The sequence below is a fragment of the Morone saxatilis genome, unplaced genomic scaffold (genome assembly GCF_004916995.1).
Source record: "Morone saxatilis isolate NCDOM2014 unplaced genomic scaffold, NCSU_SB_2.0 Contig23, whole genome shotgun sequence".
NCBI lineage: Eukaryota > Metazoa > Chordata > Actinopteri > Moronidae > Morone > Morone saxatilis.
This window is the reverse complement of record NW_023339796.1, coordinates 15,303,844-15,324,118: the sequence shown is the minus strand read 5'-3', so window position 1 is coordinate 15,324,118 and position 20,275 is coordinate 15,303,844. Positions and strand designations below refer to the sequence as shown.

The following is a 20,275-nucleotide window of genomic DNA, read 5'->3' as shown; positions in this document are numbered from 1 at the left end:
CCGTTTGGCCTTCTCTGCCATCCAGTTGTGGGTATTTGTTTTGATGGACATCTTTACAACCATGCAGAAGAGTTACATAAAACAAAGCCCTAAATATCTGGAGCTACAACCAACACATCAAAGAAATCATGCCTGTCTGAATAAACCAACACGGTCTGTTCTGTGGCCAGGTGCTGTGGGAGATGCTGACTCGGGAGGTTCCTTTCAAAGGTTTTGAGGGGCTGCAGGTTGCGTGGCTGGTGGTGGAAAAACAAGAGGTAAGCCCCACACACACACATGTGAGCACACCTTTCTGAACACACTGTCAGCATGTAGACCCACCAGAGGTTGAGAAGGCTTGAGGAACAATGCGATGCTCTCATGGTTTCCACTGCGAGCTGGTGAGGCTGAAGCTGGGTATTTTTAGGCCTGATGTCAGTTCTCTGCTCTTGTAAGGCCTGGATACACAGCAGTGGAGCTCAGCCAGACTCCCCCCTGGCTAAAGCCTTTACGAGGGAGAAAGAGAGAAAGGGGGGGGGGAGAGAGAGAGAGAAAAGATTGCAGTGATAGGAGGGTTGATTCAAAAGGTTTATGGTGAGGTGTGGGGTGATGGTTATACAGCGTATGTGTTTCAGTTATTGACGTGCCTGAATCCCCTTCAACAAACACACTTGCACAAACAGGGGTCCAACAAACAACTCGGAGAACATGATTCCTGCGTAGCTGTTGGCTAATCTCCAAATACTCTCCCTAAATAACTCTCTCTCTCTTTCCCTTTCCCAGTCTCCCTCTGATTTTCCCCTCCATTGCTATACCTCTCTTCCTGACCCTCTTACTTGCCCTCTCTCCACTCAGTCGGTGATATTTTAGGATTAATCCCCAGAGAAAACTGTTTCCATTTACTGTGCTGTACTATGGAGCTGTCTGGGCTCATTCAGACCTTTGATGATGCCAGGGGATCTTTTATGCAGGGGACATTATATCAGTGGCATGTGTTGTTTACTGTTGTTTCTGCAGTTTACATATTACAGAATTAAAGGCCCTGAAAACCTGTTTTCTCATTTACAGTCATGTGATCACAGTGATCAACATGAACACTATATTTTTGTAATTATGGATATTTATCATTTAAAAATGTTTATTATATATTTTTCCTTTGCTCCTCTCATTGGTTTGAGGTGGATGGTGTTACATACCTACCAATCAGGATTTAACAATATTTGATTTAAAGATCAGATGACAGCTCTGGGCACAACCACACAGTCCAGATGAAGCACCTTAGCTAAGTTTAGTAGTGTTTAAACTCTTAATAAATGATACCGAAACATGTTTTAGCCCCGTTTTGGCTTTTAGTGTAATGTTTGAAGGATTGCCTGACAATTTGGCACAGAATAATATAATATTATATAATATAATAATAACTGATCCCTTAACTTTTCATCTAGAGCCAAAAATGTAATTTATCCATTATTTTGAATACCTGCAAAACGAATGACATTCCCCATCAGCCTCAGCTTTACTTTGTGTTTACTGCTTATTAGCATATATTAGCATGCTAATGGTGGTTAACATAGTAAAATGCTAAACATCAGCATGCTTGCATTAAGTACGAAGCTTTGAGCTTGGAGCTGTCTTTTTTTTATTATAGTCATGAATATTTAATGTTTTGTAGAAATGCTTAAGATGTGAAGCCAAGTTTTCAAGGTCTTAAATTAAGGTGGTCTGGTATGACCTTTCAGTTGAAACTAAAGGCTTTTGCTTCTTGTATTCGCATGTGTTTGTCTGTCTGTGTATCTAGAGGCTGACCATCCCCACCAGCTGTCCAGCAAGTTTTGCAGAGCTGATGAGGAAATGTTGGCAAGCAGAACCAAAGGTAAGCTAAACAGACAAGGGATACAATGGTTAATATCCTAAAATGTTGCTTATGTCTACCATTTATACTTTAAAAGACATTGAAAACAGGTGTGTCGGCTGGCTGTTTGATCTGTGTGTGTGTGTACCTACAGGAGCGTCCACAGTTCAAACAGGTGCTGGTAACCCTGGAGACCATGGCCAACGACAGCAGGCTACCGGACCAGTGTAACTCCTTCCTACATAACAAGGACCAGTGGAGGTACACACACACACACACACACAGTCTTGTAGACGTCCAAAAGAAAAGTGTATCTGCCTTGAGACTGAGCATGAGGCATTTTCTGTAATGTTGTATACAGTAAGGTCTCGGTCTCATGTGAGATGACAAATTAAGTCTGGGGTTTAATCTACCCAAAATAAAACTCAATATGCATGCACACCAATTTTTACATAGTCACACACGTGCCAGCATGTGTACACACACACACACACACACACACACACGCATACATATACACAGTTCTGTAGACTCAGGAGAGAAGTTGAATGTGTGACCCTGTACTCTACTTCAGTCTATAATAAGCTCTCTGGAAAGTGTCCATGGAAGAGATTCCTCTACTCCTCCACTCTGCCCTCCCTCCAGAGCGACAGAGGGGTGGGGGGAGAGTGGGGGGAATCAAGTATGAGCTGAAGAAGTGAAGAAGTTTAGGGAGGAACAGAAATGTATTGGGTGCATGTGAAATCTAAAACACTGAACAAGAGAGAAACAGCGAGGATAGTGGGAAACAGGAATTGACAGATGACGAGAGAGAAAGAGACAGAGAGGTGGATGGAGGAGAGGAGAGAAGGTGCGAGATTCTGTGCATATTTAACATGAGTACAGCGAGGCAATCAATTCTGAGTGAAGTTTTGGGTACGGGTGGAAAAACTTGGACAAGAGAAGGAGAGGCGGAGAGGAGGAGGGGGGGGGAGTGAGGGAGGTGAAGGGGCGGGATGAATGAATAGGGAGGTATGGAAGGAACACAAGAGGAGGTATGGCTGTGCGTCAGATCTGTCTATATTTAGTTGCTGTGAGAGTTGATTGTGTTTGTGAATGCAGGTTCATAGACAGTCAGTCACCAACACTCACAGTGACCTCTTGTGGTAACAGACAATACTGCAGCTACATATTTGACACTGTTGACTCATTCTTTACCTTTGGCATTACTGTCATCTGCAGGAACAGTCAGAACAGAACAGTCAAACAAATGTTGTTTCACATAGTCTGCTATAGGAAACTAGAATATAGCTGTTTGGATTCTAAACATGTTTCGAGTATGTGAAAAAGTAAGAAAATCTAGTATACGTGATTATAGTGTGCTCACGATTTACAGTATTGTTTCCCACAATGCAATGCACAAAAGAAAAAAAAACTAATTGTGGGTGGTGGAGACATGGCTCTGGGAAGAAAAACAGAAGTATTGAGTCTTCAGTAAACATGTTGTGCTGGCATTGGAGATAGAAGATATTGAAGAGAATGTATTGCATAATTTCCTGTCATTACAAAATGTAAAAGTCATTGCAAAAGTAGAAAACATACCTTTGTATTAGATGACACAAAGACATAATGAAAGACTTTCGAAACGACAAAAAAAAGTAGTGGTCTCTAGCTTTGAGACTTAATTTTTGAAAAGGTAAAGTTTTTGAATAGAATATTTTTTCAACAGCATACACACGCGGTTCTAAAATATTTATCAATTTCAGTTTCTTTCTCCTGAGTAGTTTTTTGAAATTGAACTTGGCATTTGTTCTGTGGTGGCTGCAGTAAAGTTGCTGTTAAAACTAGGTCACATCTGCATGTACAAAGACACAGTCGATGACAAGATACTCTGTGTGCGTGTGCACATACTACAGGTGTGAAATTGAGTCGACCCTGGAGCGCCTTCGGAAGCTGGAGAGGGAGCTTTACTCCAAAGAGAAGGAGCTGGAGGAGAGAGAGAGGAGGCTCAGACTGTGGGAGGAGAGGCTGATGGAGAGGTCCAACATGACTCCCAGCCCAACCTCCCTACTCATGGAGCGGTCAAACATCTCACCAGTAAGTGGAAGAAGTGGAGTAAAGACAGCTGAAAACAACAATAACAATACAAATATATATTTTTTCTGATCTTTGCCCTCCTCCTCTCTTTCCATTCTCTCTGATTTGATCAGTTCTTCACACCAATGTCCATCGGTTCCACTGGCTCCTTCTTCCGCTCGCACTCTCAGGACTCCAACAGTGCAGGGGTCAGCAGTGCTGGCGTCAGCAGCGCTGGCGTTAGCTGTCTCCTGCGCACCCTCAGCAACGGAGACACGGAGAGGGGGAGCAGCGCGGCGCTGGAGAGGGGGATGGGTTCACTCGACAGCGGGAGGCTGCACGCCATGCTCCGAGGGTTGCAGGGCAGGTTCGGAGAGGAAGATGAGGAAGAGGAAGGAACTGTGGAGGATAAAAGCTGGGGGCAGAGGGAGAGAGATGATAGTGGGAGTATGGAGGGAGGAAGAGTGCAGGTGACACTCAGGAGCTTCCCGGGCGGTGTGGTGGAGAGGGAGGAGAGGACATGGGAGGAGGGCGATAGGGAGAGAGGTGGGATGCAGAGGAGCAGGGTCACCACCATAGTCCGAGGGTACTCAGGTGGGTTTGGAGAAGCAGAAGGGGAGAGGGAGAAGGAGGCAGGATGGGAGATAGAGAAGTTGGGGGACAGGCTAGATGAGAGAGGGATGGAGGGAGGTATAGAAGGAGGGAGGCTCCCGACCATGTTCAAGGGTCTCCACGGGAGTTTGGGGGGCTTGGGGGACATGCTGTCCTTAGACATGAATGAGATGGGGGAGATGGAGAGACTAGGAGACATGGACATGAACATGGGTGACCTGGGAGTGATGAAAGTCGTAGGTCACGGTGTCAGGAGTGAGGTGGGGGTCAGGGAGGCCATCAGCCAAAAGATTAGAGGTGAAGTAGGGGTCATAGGTCACTCAGGGGTGCAGGTGAGCATGCGGTCTTCATCCAATCAGAACTCTGTGAAGAGCTGCAGCGTGCGACATGGAACCAAGATCAACATGGCTACTGCTGCCATGGACATGATGGAGCTTGATTGGTCTGACAGTGACTAGGAAACACACACGCACAGAAAACACACAGAAAATCACACAGAGGCCAAACTAGAAAGATTTTGACTTGTTAGCACATAAAGTATCTGAGCTACAGTATGTGCATTAGGATCTCCAGTTGAAAAAGAGCTGGTATACACACATTTCTTTTGTTAATTTTTTTTTTATTGAATGGATGAATACTACACCCAAGTGTACTGTGAAGTAGGAAGGAGCAAAAAGACAATTAAGAGGTTGTCTTTGTCACGTTGTCAGAATGACTTCACCTGTGTAATTTAATGTGCTATTAAAACTGCTGTATAACATACTGTAGGAGGTACAAGTGTGACAAATGACACACTTGAATGCCGCTCTAATGAGTCTCGTATTTTTTTTCCTGCTTATAGAGAATCTTGTAGTTCATAGATTTGATTTGTTCAAAACAAGCTTTGACTTTATCAGTTCTAACTGTGATCTAGTGTGTGAATTTTTGGCATTTCTTTCTGTATATTTTATCATTTTTCAATAAAAAGAAAAGAAACCTTGATTCCATTTTTGTGATTTTAATCAGCCTCCATCCTCTAGTATATGTATATATTACAGTATATGTCAAATGTTATAATTGGAACAGTATGAATGACACGTAAGCTGAGCATCCCCCATTTTAATACATAGTATACACCTACCTTGTCCAATAAAACAATTTCTGACTCTTGACCCCAGACCCTTAAACTCCCTCTCACACACTGAGCAGCAGAGCCACTCCTGCCAGAACCCACTTGCCAGGCCTCTCCCTGGTTTTGAGGCTGAAAGTCCATACATATGTGGGTCCTCGGATCTTTGTCTTGTAGAGCGGACACTCGTAGATGTTTCTGGTCTCCTGGCGGTCGTTAGGCACAGCTCGGACTGAGATAACGGGCATGGCTGGGGTCAGCTCCTTTAGACGGGCCTCAGTGATCACCCCGGCCTGAGTGTCCCACCTCGCACCTTTGGAAGGACAAAGGTGAAAGAGGGTAAAAACATGTACCGTATGATGTGATTTTAAATGATTCATAGAGGGGGGGGATTTTGCTTTCAATCAAAAAGTAGATATAGAGAGCATAAGTATCTTGCTCAACGATCAGCAATAGAAAAATGGTGCTCCAGGTTGCCCAGCAACAGACAGGAAACTAATTACAGTGTTTGTCTACCTTCCATGTAAAGTCCGTATACATAAGCACCCTCCCTGGCAGGTTGGTTGAACTCTTCCTTAAACTTCTTGGTCACATCCACTGTCAGGTTCACTTTGTCCAGGGGCCACTCGTTCTTGCGCGCCAGAGACTGCATCACCGCTGGAAAGCCAGAAGAAGATGAAAAAAATAATGGTGATGAGGGATGACGCAAGAGACAAATGATGAGGGGAGAATAGTGAAAATATTTCAGTCGAGCCTAGGTAGCACACTCATCTGTATGCACAAATATTACCGGTGAGGAAGGACTGTGGATTGAAAAGTCCAGACAGCCAGACAACACTAGGCAGAGATAAGTCCTGAGTCCAGCTGTCCAGCTCTTTACAACGCTGCAACACATCATTATACCTGACACACACATACACAAAAAGAGAGATGTCAGTCTTCTGGACATTAAAAATAGCAAATATATTTGTTACATCTGCTGTAATAATGTATATGTAATGTATAACAGTACGTATACTACATACAGTAGATACATACACATTTTTAAAAATACAACACCTGTTCAAATCCAGATATACTGACTAAGACACACATACACGCACCATATAGCCAGGCTGTAGGTGGAGGGGTAGGCCAGCTTGGTCCAGGTATCAGGGACGTTGTCAAAGAACAAGGCTGTCTGCAGCTTCTCCATCTCAGAGGAGATGGCCAGTTCACCCTTTAACAGATATTATTAACTGTTACATCAATGTGAATACACACCTTGAAGGTAGCAGTTATAATAATTCATTAGACAATGTTGAGATGCTGAGGGCAAACATACAAACACACACAAAGGTATAAGCATACCTTGAGTCCCAGGTCAAGCTCCTTGAGTGAGCGCCGTATCTCAGAGATGAGCATGTTCATGCGCTCACACTCCTGGAAGCAGACCAGGATGTACGGGGACCGTTCAGCTGTCTTAGAGGTGATGTCGGACATATTGTACTCCTCTGGTAACTTCTCGAGCACCTCGTCCAAAATAGTTTTCACCTGACGGAGGGTGGAGTCAGTAATTATTAGAATTAGAGAATCTGAGTCATCTAAAACTGCTGCCATTGTGAGGAATTTAAAGATTTGACTAGTAGAGAAGCTTGCGTCACTAAATGTGTGTGTTTGCTAGACCAGGACAAACAATGTCTTCTAATTCCTGTTAAAAAACGCTAATCCCATAAAGAAATAACTGAACATGTAGGTGTAGCTACCTTCTCCTCCAAGGTCTGTGAGACTCCCTCCCCCATCACAGCGTCAGGAGACTGCAGCTCCAGCAGAGTGTGGAAAAGGTTATCGGATGTTACTGTCAGGAACTCAATTTCTGCGTTGGGGTGCAACCCATAATGCACTGGGCTTTCGTGGGGCAGCATCTCATCTATGAAATCATGGTAGCCCTAGGGAGAGAAAATGGTGAATGCCATCCATCTATCCATCTGGCGCTTTGGGCGTAGAAAAGCACTTTACAAACAAAATGTGTTGTTGTTATTATTTATGTTTGTCATTCATAGCAATCTACATGGAAAGTAACTTGATACTTTTATTTACAGAGTTCAGTCACACATATTTTGTGTATGGACAGCCCTTGTGGGAATTTAACCTTTATTTACAGGACAGCTGACTGAACTTACTGTTTTTCAGTAATGAGTTGCTTTACATCCACAGAAAGACACACCAGAATGTAGTTACACGTTCAGACCAGTTAAATGTTCACCATTAGGGAGATCTGATCATGAAAATGATTTAGTTACCTGGTAGTCCAGGTTGGAGGGGACGACAAACCCAGGAGCCAAAGAAAGCTTCCGGTCAAACTGGGAAATAAAAGAACAGAATTTCTTTGCTTTAGATCTCTAACACAGTACAAAACATAAAATGATCCCAACCCAGGAGAGGTAGCCAAAATTGCTTTGTCTAACAGCGGACTAAATCTGGCACGTCCGGTTGGCAGACACTCTTTAGCTTGTATGTGCAGTCTCCAGTCCAAAAGTAGTCAAATTACTGCTAACTGGAGCTAATTCTCAGCCCAAAATGGCCCAAGTCTACACTCCAAAAACACAGTTAAATCTGGCAGCCATGTACTGCCTGTGCCAAAGCCAGCTCACATTTGGTCCTCTTGTGCTAGAACACAGCCGAGTGTGCCGACCTCAACCTCAATCAGCCATACTACGGAGGATTACATTCACATTTGTCTTCCTCCACGAACAAACCTGGTTGGGCTGCATGTATTCTTCCAGGTATGTTCTGCAGAGCCGTCTGTCCCAGTCATCAGTGATGTGTCCTCCATACATGATCTCTCCAAACAGATACCTCAGGTCCTCCCACGGCACCTTCATCATCATAATCATTATGAAAAGCACTGCCAATACAATCATCATCATCTCAAAACATCCTCATCATGTTGTTATGCACCCTCTCATCCACTTATAACACCAACAACACATCCCACCTGCGCATTAGCCTCCAGGTAGTTATACAGGACGTTAACTGATATTGTCAGGTCTCCAGTGTTGAAGGGGTACTTTCTGTTCCAACCCTGGGGTCCAAACTTCCTCCTCTCTGCCACACAGGCGTGGAAGTAACACAGAGAGAAGAGGATGGTCTTAAACTCCTGCTCACGACTGCACTGGTCCAGGATGTCCTAGAAAGAAAGCATTAATTTTTCATTATTTTAATAAAAAATGCTAAAAATAAGAATGCTTTTGATGCTTTAAGACAAAGGCACTTGTTTTTATTATTATGCTGTTTGAAGAAATTGTAATTGAAATGTCTTATTGTAAGATTTCATTGCTAATTATTATTTTTCTTATAGATTGTTTTTGTGGTATACTAGCACAAAGTAGTTAGTAGACACTCACCTGGTCAAAGTTATCCAGAGCAGCATGCAAATTTGCAAGCATGCCTGTAGGAGGTTCATTGGTGATCTTGATAGCGTTTTCCATAATGCCCTGAATAAAACATATAAGAATAAATATTGAATAAAATATTCACATCTGTATTTAGTGCAATAACTTAACAAGTGAATAACTATAGTGTACATTGCAGCAGTAATGCAACATGGCACCAGCAAACATACCTGGGAGCCTACATTCATTACATGTGTATGCGTGATGCATTAAGATGACCTTCCTGCATGTACCCTGGATCTCTACCTGTGGGATAATGTGCTCCTGTGGTGTTGGTGCTGGCTCAGCGCTCATAAACACTCTGTAGTCTGGATGACTGCCTTCACAGCAGCGCTCCAGGAGCTTCTCAAGTGAACCCAGCCAGCGACCAACCAGGTGGATGTTCTACAGGTGAATGAAAACACACAATCCAAATCGAGTACAGAAAATATTAGTATTAGTAGTAAGTATTTACAGTTTCAGTAACACTTCTACTGAGAACAAACATCTTAATCATAGTTTATAAACTATTATATTCTTCTGTTTATCCAAATATTCAGTGTAAACCAATCTCTCTTCTAATCAGACCTGCAATATAACCCAGTGACCCTCCTTGGCAGCCTTTTCCATGGCAACCTCAGCCACTGCTTCCTGGCCCTGGCCCAAGGACACGTTGTGAAGCTTCCCAAGGTCAATGGTGAAACCCAGCTTCCTTCCTGAGAACACAGAGGGTTGAATTTTAAGTCTTTCTATATGCTGATGTGGACTTAAACTAATCATACTCAATCTTCACACTCCCCCCCATCATTTATCTCTATAATCACTCATGGTTTCAAAGAGGTTATTCCCACTTCTCTCCCTAATTCTTTTCTTTTCTCTAAATTTATCTGCAACTATTATTAATTGGTCTGTTGTCACGCTATCGGCATTATACATTACTGTTGCTGTTTTCTAAAACCTTGCACTTTGCATGAGGCAAGAAACAATTAATTAAGTGTATGTATTTGTGTGAGTGCATACAGCCTGTGCATGTTTGCAGCTACTCTGTTTATGGTACCTAGTGATTCCACATCTTTCAGTGGATCCACTCCGGGGGAGAGGATGAAGAACATAGGTGATGCTGGACCACTTTCTCTGAAGGACTTTGCAAATTCAGTCTTTCTGCCCTCTGTATACTTCACCCCAAGCTTCTCCTCCACAAAGTTCCTACAATATGCCAATAGGAAGAGTAGAAATGATCTGGGGTTACAAAAAAGTGATAGAGAAGTGGATAATCCAGACGGACCAGTAACATGCAAATATATTTTGATAGGAAGAGTTAATATATAAAAAAACATGAATAACACAAAAGGGGAAAAACCTTCCTCACCTAAGAGCATAGGTCATGCGGTCAGGTCTCAGGGCTCTCATCATGATGAGTTTCTGCAGGGAGCTTTTCCCTTTCCACTCCTGAGGAAACTTCTCTTTTTCTGGACACTCTGACTCCACCATCTTCTTCCAGCGCTTAGGAGAGCCTTCGATGTCCCGATCCAGACCACGAAACTCATCAGTGAAACTCATCACCTAGGCAAAGAGAAGGCACAGCAGGTTGTAAAAAAAACAAAACCAAAAATCCTGCTTCGATGTGTGTGTGTGTGTGTGTGCATGCACCTTGATGGCGCTCCACGCCGTGTTGGAAAGAAAGTCGAGGGGGCTAACATAGCTGTGCTCAATGTTAAAACGTAGCAGGAAGTCCAGCTCTCGCACATCTATCTCCTTGCTCATCAGGAGTAACTTAAAGAAGGAAAGCAAAGTCAGGGATAAATCTCTCTCTCTCTCTCTCTCTCTCTCTCTCTCACAGACAGTGACTCATACACACCTGGAAGGCTAGCTGTGCAGTAAAGGTGAGCTTGTCTCTCTCAAAGAGTCCCCTGCTGATGTAGTTGAAGGTGGAGTAGGTAACACAGTCTATGAGCGTGTTTACTCTGCTCTTCACATCCTCAGAGGCCTCTGCCATCGCCACCGCTTTGTGGAAAACAACGTTAAAGGCCTGAGAATAAGAGAGCAACTTTAAGTTTATTAAATAGTTTGTCATGATCACTGTGCATGAATATATTGAACATGTGACCTTTATTAGGTTTTGTGGCATATAAACCGGAGGGATTCTTCTACACAAGTTATAATGAGTTATAATATATATATATATTCTTTCTAATTCAATTTATCAGTTCCTAGGCTGTCAGTCTATTCTTAACTTTCCCTTCTGGTTACCTTGAGGCTGAACTGGTACATGGGGTTGATCTTGTTGAGATCATTCATAATGAAGTAGAGCAGAGAAGCTCTGACGGCAACAGGACGATAGTGTTCCCTGGCTTCGTTTATCTTAACCTCATTAACTTTAGCTTCCAGGACCTGAGAAGGAAAGCGGGAAGGAGGAGACAAAAAAAGAAAAAAGGGAATTTGTTGAGTATGAAAGACGTTGAAACAAGTGAACTCACAACCACTAAACACACACATTCACCCTGGTACCTTCATCTCAATCTCAGCAGCAGTGTGCTTGGTGGTCTCAAGCTTCTCCACCAGCACGTTGTCACCCAGGAAGTTACTTTCTGCAGCAGACAGCCTGGTCAGCAGCTCGTCCTCCAAAAGCTTCAGCTCAATCTTGAACATGTTCTGCTGTTTGGTAAGTTCACTCTACAGGGAGTTGCAAAAACAGCCAAAAACCTTATCAAAATATTATATAAAGCTATCTAATCTAAAAACTAGTATTATAACACAGTATATTGTAATATGAAAAAAAGTTAATAACGATGTTAACAGGTGCAAGAGCATTATGTTTTGGAGTGGACAAATACAAATTTGGAACATCATGGAGGGAAAAAGGATCCTAATAACTAATTTACCCCACCTTGAGGTGCTCAAGGTCAGGTCTTTCCTGATTCACCACCTGGGCCAGGAGCTGGTCCTCCAGACCATCCCTGGTGACAGTAAAATTGATGAGGGTGGTCTGGGCTTGAATCTCTGGCTTGTAGTGAGGATTGGCTAACTTAGTGTGGAGGATGAGTCTGAAGCCCGGGTGGAAGAAACACTCCTTGTCCCCAACCTTTATACAACTGTAAGAGAGAGAGGTACAGAGGGAGGATGCGTAAAGCATAAGAGGAGAGAGCAAAAAACCAAGGGTAATAAATGGACTGTTTTTTAGTGTACAGTACACATTTTACATATTACCTGCCCTTCTTGATGGTGTGCCGTCCCAGCAGAGGGTCAATAACAGGGTCAATGTTCTCCTCAAGGTTCTCTATGAGGACAGTGTCTCCTGCCACTACAGCCTGTTCTATCACGTCTACATAGCTGGAACAACATTCAATATAATAAATGAAAACTACAAAAGAACATTCACAGGGTAGCAGACAACAGTTGGTGGTATATATATGTTTGTAGTACATACATTCATACAAGTATGCCTCAGATAAATAGCAGCATTTCAGGTCCACAATGAAAGCCTTAATCTCTATGCTCACCCTCTCTGCCCAAGACTGACAACCTTAAGGTTGCTGCCAAAACGACTCTTGATCCACTTGATGCCTTGCAGCTGAGGGTCAATGAGGAGAGGCCAGCGCTCACCTGAAGTAATACACAAAGAACCCACACGGAGATATTACTGAGCAAAAACAGCAGAGACAGAAAGAGACCCTGTGGTGGTGTTATACAGTATATTTAATGCCACAGCTCACAGTTAGTGAGGATGGTCGCATTTTGAGTTGACATTTTGTCTCCTGGTAAGCCTTCGTTGTTCCACTGGGCCACCATTGCATCATCAGTCAGCATCAACACTGGATCTAAGCCCTCCGTCATAGGGATGGGCATCTGATAGAGAGACAATTAATGAGCAGAATAATAAGAGATGTTATTATGGAAATCTAAACATAAACTCCTGTTGGAAGAACAGGCAGCAGTGGGAATGAAAGAGGCAGGAAAATAAATAAAAAGTGAAAGATTCACATCAAATATAAAGATAGCCTTATAACAACAAAAAATATATATTTTTTGCATTATAGTACAATTCTGTGAAAATATTTAAGCATTTGTAAGATTGTGACCTTCTGGCTGCGCAGGAAGGGCATCCAGAGGTTGTCCAGCAGCTCTCTTCTGTACTTCTTAGAGAAGGAGCCGGCATAGGAGATGAAGGCTGAGGTCAGGAGGACGTCCCCGCTGAGAGTTTCCTCCTGTTCATGGTACTGAGCCACTGAGTGGGCCCAGCGCACATTCTCACTCTGAAACATGCACATATAGTATATAGTACATACACTGAGACAATATTTCAATACTATAGATAATGTATAAAGAGTAGACATTAGCACAGTATACAGTACTCCACCTCCAGTCCTTTGACCAGCCGATTGGCTAGTTCTATTGTCTTGTTGGTGCGGTTGACCTCTTCCTGAAAGCGTAGTTTCTCTGATGTGGCTTTCTCAAATGCTGTAGTGAGAGTTTCCAGGCTACCATCTAACTCCTGAGAGAGACGGGAAGAGGAACAGCCACAAATATGAGGACTTGTGGCCATTGATGTTCCTGCTACAAGCTATAAAAGACCTGACGATGTAATTAAAATTAAAATAATAGTATGAAACTACATATTGTATATAATGTCCTTAGAAAGGTCTACTATCACCCGTAGTTCAACAAGCTAATAAAACACTTCCAGGGGAAGTGGTAGTGGATTAGATCCCCAATAAAAGTCACTGCCACCAGTAGTGAAATAATGCAGAACCAGAAGGTCCCATGAAAAAAATGCAGCCCCTTAGTGACAACATTGTTAAAATGTACTGTAGGCGCTTGCCAAGAGAAGACAAAGAAAGAAAGAAAAACAAAGCAATGATGGTTTGAACTTACAGTGAGTTTCTTCCTGATGACCTCTAGTTTCTCAGCAGCCTCTGCCAGATCAGCATTGGCTTGAGACAGACACATCCTCTTCATCTCGACCTCACGGAATACCTGCAGACACAAACAAACACACACATTAAGCAGTTTGTCACAAAAATGTCCATTATTTTGATGGGTCTATTAGAAATAGTACAGTACAATTAGATGTATGGTTTAAGCATGTCATTCTTTCAGGCATGCAGTCAACATCATAACCTTTTCTATCATGAGTGACATTCACATCAGTTCTAAAAAAATATGTGACATGAAACTAAATTGATTATAAAAACACTTCATCTACAGTACAGTGTGTACATAACATATTGTCATGTACACACTTTACATTTGAAATCTGAAAATATAAAGACAACAAATCAGAGTTGTACTTACAAAAATCTATCCAGGGAGGCACAACAGTTGGGGAAACAGAAAAAAAGCGATCAAACAACAAGACCACAGTGGTATACAGTGAAAAATATCACACACTGGCTCAGCTTGGATGACACTAAATATATATGACAGCTGGTGAACATGTGTGTACCTCGTGGAAGCGTATGATGTTGATCACCCAGGCACAGAGCCCTGCAGCAGCCGAGGACTTCTGTCGTACAAACTCTGGGTTGAACTCCGGGTCGCTGAGGTGTTCGTCTCTCACACACCTCACTGTCGCCTCGGGGATGTGCTCTTTGTCAAAGTTCACCAGAGCCTGCAGGAAGTCATCCACCTGGATGTGCATTTGTTTGTGTGGATTAGATAAAGTAGGGTCACCTCACAACCTCCACGCACAGTAATTCTGCAGTGGGAAATTAAATAAGAATATAGCCGGAAGCAGCAATCTCCAGGCAGATTGCCAGCATTTGCCACACTGTTGGCAGGTAGGACTTAGGGACCTGGGGATTTGAACCCTTGTCCTTTGTATAGCTAGAGAAGATGAATTATTGACTGCGCCACTGGGGTTGAGGGAATGATATCATATTTTCACCTTCAAATCAGTGTTTTGTTGTTTTTGTGTGTAATATTTATTTATTATTTTATTATATATTTGTTTGTGTTTGTGAGATAAAGGCAGTGAAGCCTGAATGTGATGTGACTAACAGAAAGAGGGAGGGAGCTCATCAGAAGGACTATGCTTTGCAGCCTCAATCATCAGGTTAGGAAGCAACCGTGTGTCAACTCTACTGAGTGCTGCCCTAGCAGGATTCAAACTGACAACCTTTGGATCTAAAAGGGGAACAGTGGCATTATCTTAAAGCACTGGAATACTCCACTATTCACTGAGGAGGCATGGCTTTCCACACAATGTGAGGGAATGACATCATGTGGGTTATTTTTCTGTTTTTAAACCTAAAATGCTCAAAATCTGAAAAAATAAAATAAAAATAAATCCACCATTATTCTGCTGGTTTTAGGTGTATTGTCAAATATAAACACTGATCCAACACTGCTTTGTTGTTTGGACTCCTAAATACACTAAGCTACATGTTGCTTTGGCAGCTGTCTAAGGTAACACAGTGTTTAATCTTTTCCAGGTTTATTTATACATTTCTTTAGAGGCCAGGATAGCAGCAGCAAAATATGTACCTACTTAAACATTCAGTATAACAAATGTGCAAGGAGAGAAATGAAGGCTCAGCAAAGCAGATTAAAAATGATAAATATTAAATTCTCAGGCGTGTTGGCAGTTCAGACGAGGGAGGAGAAACAAAACACTAACAAGTCATTTTAAATGTGACACAATGTTATTTCAGCAGTTTTGGGGGAATTTATTGGTGACTACACTACAATACAACCAACATTCAGCTGCCCGTCTGCTCACCCACTCCCTGACCAGAAATCATCCCAGTCCTTCAAAACCTCCACAGGCTATAAAACCCTCAACAACCTCGCCACCTCCTACCTCACCTCCTGCACCAATATACTCTTGTCATTGCTCCATCTGCTGCTTTTTATTCGGTTACTTGGTTTTTATTCGATTGATCTCCTGTTTATAGTTTATACAGTTGTTATAGTAGTTGTTTTTTTCACTGATATTGCCTCTGCCGTTTCTGTTATTGTCTTTTGTTACCATGCAAACCTTTGAGAACCTTTTAAAATAACTATAAATATAAATGTATTCTTATTCTTATTTTTACTACTGCAAAATATCACCTTGCTCATGACCATCTTGGAAGCCTTCCAGCTTCGATCTTTGGGGATTCGACCTTGGGGAGACAGCAGCACCAGAACAGCTGCTGAGACGTTGGTGACAATAGCTGGAGGGTTGGGGAACGTCCTCAGCTCTGTCAGGTTCAACTGGATGAGCACACACACACACACACAACACAAACACATAAAATTTTCATTTGGTGGGCTGGGATGGAGCCAACCGTGCAATGCTTTTTTTAATATTGGCACTGCTAAAGATTGTCACACATATAAAACAAACTGAATGTAATGAAATTAAATAAAACAAATAAAAGAAATCAATTGTGGTGAGAGGATTCAGGTCTATTTATGCGTACACAAATGATTTACCCTGTTGAGTGTATTGAGGGCTGTGTTGGCTGCCTGTAGGGCAGGTTCAGCCTTGGCCAGGTCCTCCTCAGTCTCCTGCTGCTGTTTGGTAACTTCAGCTTGGATTGCTGCCACCTGAAGAAATGAAAAAAGATGTGTGAAGTCCCCCTCTTGTTGAAAGGATTGTTGCTCCTTCTTCCTATATACCCAAAAGGCCCTACACACACATAGTCTTACCTTTTGCTCCTCTGCATCCGCCACAGCTCTCTCCAGGTTAAGTTTGTCTGTCTGTTGTCCTATTTTTGCTATGAGAGCTTCTATGTCTGTGTTCCTCTGCCACAGCTCAACCTCCTGCACTGCAAGCTTGGCTTTCAGATCTTCTACCTGAGCGACAGTCAGAAAGAGATTGGGATATAAAAAACATGAAAATGGCAGAGATTAAGAGAATATAATATGTAGACTGACAATGTGTAGTGTATATGGTCTGACCTGTGAGGCAGTCGTTTGCAGTTTCTGTAGGCCATTCTCCAACCGTTCCATCTTCTGGGTCAGCTCTGTGCGTTTTTTCCCCAGCAGGTTGCCATACAGTTTCATAAACTCCAGGAAACTCTTTGGGGTGGTGTAGTTAAAGTGTTTCTCATTCTGCTGGTACTTGACACTGACCTGTGCGGTGTGGTTAAACAAGAAACCCGAGAGATGACGTCAGAGAAGGTGACAGGAGTGGTTATCACCTATAGTGTTTTGCAGTAACTCACCTCATTGACACTGGTGTGGGCGTAGGAGATAAACTCACTAATAGATGCCCGCACATTTGGCTGCATGGGATATACATGCACAGGGGTTTAAATGTTTCTTAATAAACTAAATAAAAATATTGAATTAAATACAAATATTGTTTAGTTTGTTGATATTATATTTGATATGACAGAGAATGTTGTTAATATGTAAAAGTAAGTGAATAAAAATGGTAGGTGAATCTGTTGTCATGCTGTCACCTCTAGTCCAGGTATCTTCTCTATGAAAGTGGAACTGACAGACTGCAGGGCGTGCTGAGGCCAGGAGTGGAACCAGTCAATGGCTGTACAATTCACCAGAGCCGGAAACTTCCGTGCACGTGTCCGCAATGTGAACCCGACTGGGGAGAAACACAAGACGACCTGAAGGACAAAGAGGGTGGTGGCAGATATATTTTAAAATCAATTATATTGAAAATGGGTTTAAATAAAGCAGGTATCATGTTACACTTTAATATGACATAAATAATGTTTCAGACCTTGAGCTGTCTTCGTATCCTCTCAATAAAGAAGCTCCAGCAGTTGTCTCTGGTATCTATGAGCCCTAATCCTCTCAGCTCCATCCGGATCGATGTCACAATCATATCCACTTCTTCATCACTAAACAGATCTGGGATATCCCCTTAATAACACACACAATGCAAACTCAAAATGTATATTTGTACCTCTTTACAGTGTGTTCAGATCTCAGATCTATTGCTCAATGACACTCTGTGTCTGAATACTGTTATGCTAGCTGCTATTACTCAACAGGTCATACATTTGTTTATTTGGACAAAACATATAAAAATTGAAAATTTATTAAAATCTGATTTATATAGCATCGTATAAAGAGCTTCTTCCAGTCAGTGTCCTCATAATTCATGCACCTCCTCATAATTAATGCACCTCCACATTAATGAAAAATATAATTCACAAATACATTTTGGCTATGTATGTGGTTCCACTACTTACTCTTACACGTATCCAACAAAACAAACTCCGAAAGTCTTTAACACAATCAATTCATGCTCAAAAGGTCTTTGGTTTTTTCTAAAAGAAATAAATACTTTCAGTAGCTTTTTACACACTAAAGAATTATTTGTTCATCAAAAGAAAAGGCACTCATTCTAGGTCAGTGTTTCCAAACCTGAGGCCAACATATCGTTGATGAGCACCAGGAAGCGTTCATCAGGAATCTGGGCGTCTGTATGAAGGAACACTGTGCCAATGTTCTTCACCCCCACCTTTATATACAACGCTGCTATATCACTCTGGAGATGAGGGGTTGCAGAATGGGGACAAAGAATACATAAAAATGACAGCTTTTAATGCTTTAGCCTTTACTGTGATTTCACAGCATTTGCATACATCCTATACACTAAGAGCAGTCGCAGTGGGCGCACATGGACAGAGAAAGATGGGGGATTGAACCGCTCTACCCACCGAACCATGGCTGCCTGCGAGTTATGTCAAAGAGTGGAGTGACATTTTGTATCTATTGTGCATGCGTGTGTAAATGCATGTTTACCTTGAGGTCACTGATGCCGTAGCCTTTACGCAGAGTGATCTGGAAAACTTCCAGCATGCTGAGGAAGGCAGCCAGCCGACACAGACTCTGCTTCCCACTGCCCCCAACCCCCACCAGCAGGGCGTTACCGTAGGGGGCCTCCAGGATACGACTGATACGACACCTGAACACAAACACCAGAATTAACAGTGTGTGTATGCTCTGTAGTTTACACATGCTCATTAGTGTAAATCTTCCCTTGTGCATGTTAGCAGATGGTATATATTTGAATGTATGCATTTGTGTGTGTGTGTCTAAGTTACTTACACATGCTGGATAGCTTCTTCAAACAGTACCAAGTCCATGACAGCGTGCAGCTCATTATAATGCTCCAGAGCATCAGCCAGTGTCTTCTGGAGTTTCTCCCAGTCTGAAGCCTGACAAGACGGGCAAATAAACAAACTTGGCTCTCTTGAGTAAGGGCAGCAGTGTCCAAGTAACTACGTGGTAACTTCCAGATACATAATGAAATTAAGTTCTTATCAAGACTTGAGTCCATTAACCTTCAATTCAAACCCCATCTAGAAAGAAAGGCAATTAGTTTGCCAATGGCAGTGCATTCATCCTCATTTATGTTCTGACAGATTAGATATGATAGCAGAATTTCTGCCATAAGGTCTTTGAATATGTGAGCTACAAATAATCCACATGCTAAATTGATTAAAGTCAAAAACAATTAAACTCACCCATTTTATTACCACAGTTAATAAAGAATAAATGGATACTTGAAAGGAACAACATGGACTCCTGATTGGAAGAGCTCTGACTAGTTTGTGTGTATATGAACATGTTGAACCTGGTGATAGCGAGGCTCTCCCACTCCCTGGGCAAAGTGACAGTACACCAAAGGCTGGTGGATAAAGATGGACTCATCTATTCCCTGGAGAAAATTGGCAGAAACAGAGAGATGAAAAGGGCAACAAAACACTAGAAATACCACAGTTTAACTGTCTTCAATGCCTAGAAAACAGAAATAGAAATACAGCAATTATTTTCAGTGGATCAGTATGACGTACTGCATGAGAAGCCCCACATCATCTGTGTTTTATTTTTTTTACATTCTTGTATTCTAAGGGGTATTGACTGAGAAAGGACATTTTAAAGATAAACACCTTACTGTACGTTCCTTATTTCCTACCTCAAAATATCTCTTGCCAGTGTCCAGTAGGATTTTATTGAAGAGTTCCACATCTTTTTCTTCCATCAGTTTGTCGGAGTAGACCCTGGAGCTCTCATGCAGCCACAGGTGAACCAGGTCCATGGGGTAACGGATACTCTCTGGCAGGGCAAACAGGATACCCTACATACCAAAACACATGGAATTAAAAATCATGTAATTCAGTCAGACACGCTTGATGTTAAAGTACTAATTTATCTAATACATCTTCATCCCACAAAACAGGTATCTCACTGACAGCTGAAATTGGTCTTCAGTCATTCAGCAACCACTTATTATTCCACTGAAAACTATAGATAATGGACCCATACCTCTGTTAACTGTGAATCTCATTATCATTC

General features: G+C 42.3%; 2 protein-coding genes across 2 annotated transcripts in view; one reads left to right on the top strand and one right to left on the bottom strand.

The window, feature by feature from the left end:
• LOC118334420 (mitogen-activated protein kinase kinase kinase 20-like) overlaps positions 1-5,479 on the top strand; it is a 10,102-nt gene extending 4,623 nt beyond the window's left edge. The window contains exons 7-11 of the mRNA XM_035670325.1: positions 171-257; positions 1,778-1,852; positions 1,986-2,092; positions 3,727-3,907; positions 4,021-5,479. Of these exons, the coding sequence (XP_035526218.1) occupies positions 171-257; positions 1,778-1,852; positions 1,986-2,092; positions 3,727-3,907; positions 4,021-4,956 (1,386 nt within the window). The 3' untranslated portion in view covers positions 4,957-5,479. The remainder of the gene's footprint in view (positions 1-170; positions 258-1,777; positions 1,853-1,985; positions 2,093-3,726; positions 3,908-4,020) is intronic.
• Positions 5,480-5,581: 102 nt separating this feature from the next.
• Positions 5,582-20,275, bottom strand: part of dnah9l (dynein, axonemal, heavy polypeptide 9 like) — a 33,972-nt gene continuing 19,278 nt past the window's right edge. The window contains exons 51-89 of the mRNA XM_035670323.1: positions 19,896-20,057; positions 19,554-19,637; positions 19,025-19,134; positions 18,719-18,881; positions 18,338-18,461; positions 17,688-17,830; positions 17,410-17,571; positions 17,170-17,229; positions 16,904-17,077; positions 16,652-16,798; positions 16,436-16,549; positions 16,070-16,213; positions 14,463-14,645; positions 14,312-14,317; positions 13,892-13,993; positions 13,377-13,511; positions 13,099-13,272; positions 12,733-12,865; positions 12,520-12,622; positions 12,227-12,349; positions 11,907-12,111; positions 11,528-11,692; positions 11,270-11,410; positions 10,878-11,048; positions 10,670-10,792; positions 10,389-10,582; positions 10,077-10,225; positions 9,608-9,735; positions 9,287-9,424; positions 8,993-9,082; positions 8,584-8,775; positions 8,345-8,464; positions 7,889-7,948; positions 7,352-7,534; positions 6,957-7,139; positions 6,710-6,825; positions 6,397-6,509; positions 6,123-6,263; positions 5,582-5,919 (exon numbers count right to left, since the gene is read on the bottom strand). Of these exons, the coding sequence (XP_035526216.1) occupies positions 5,672-5,919; positions 6,123-6,263; positions 6,397-6,509; positions 6,710-6,825; positions 6,957-7,139; positions 7,352-7,534; positions 7,889-7,948; positions 8,345-8,464; positions 8,584-8,775; positions 8,993-9,082; positions 9,287-9,424; positions 9,608-9,735; positions 10,077-10,225; positions 10,389-10,582; positions 10,670-10,792; positions 10,878-11,048; positions 11,270-11,410; positions 11,528-11,692; positions 11,907-12,111; positions 12,227-12,349; positions 12,520-12,622; positions 12,733-12,865; positions 13,099-13,272; positions 13,377-13,511; positions 13,892-13,993; positions 14,312-14,317; positions 14,463-14,645; positions 16,070-16,213; positions 16,436-16,549; positions 16,652-16,798; positions 16,904-17,077; positions 17,170-17,229; positions 17,410-17,571; positions 17,688-17,830; positions 18,338-18,461; positions 18,719-18,881; positions 19,025-19,134; positions 19,554-19,637; positions 19,896-20,057 (5,406 nt within the window). The 3' untranslated portion in view covers positions 5,582-5,671. The remainder of the gene's footprint in view (positions 5,920-6,122; positions 6,264-6,396; positions 6,510-6,709; positions 6,826-6,956; positions 7,140-7,351; positions 7,535-7,888; positions 7,949-8,344; positions 8,465-8,583; positions 8,776-8,992; positions 9,083-9,286; positions 9,425-9,607; positions 9,736-10,076; positions 10,226-10,388; positions 10,583-10,669; positions 10,793-10,877; positions 11,049-11,269; positions 11,411-11,527; positions 11,693-11,906; positions 12,112-12,226; positions 12,350-12,519; positions 12,623-12,732; positions 12,866-13,098; positions 13,273-13,376; positions 13,512-13,891; positions 13,994-14,311; positions 14,318-14,462; positions 14,646-16,069; positions 16,214-16,435; positions 16,550-16,651; positions 16,799-16,903; positions 17,078-17,169; positions 17,230-17,409; positions 17,572-17,687; positions 17,831-18,337; positions 18,462-18,718; positions 18,882-19,024; positions 19,135-19,553; positions 19,638-19,895; positions 20,058-20,275) is intronic.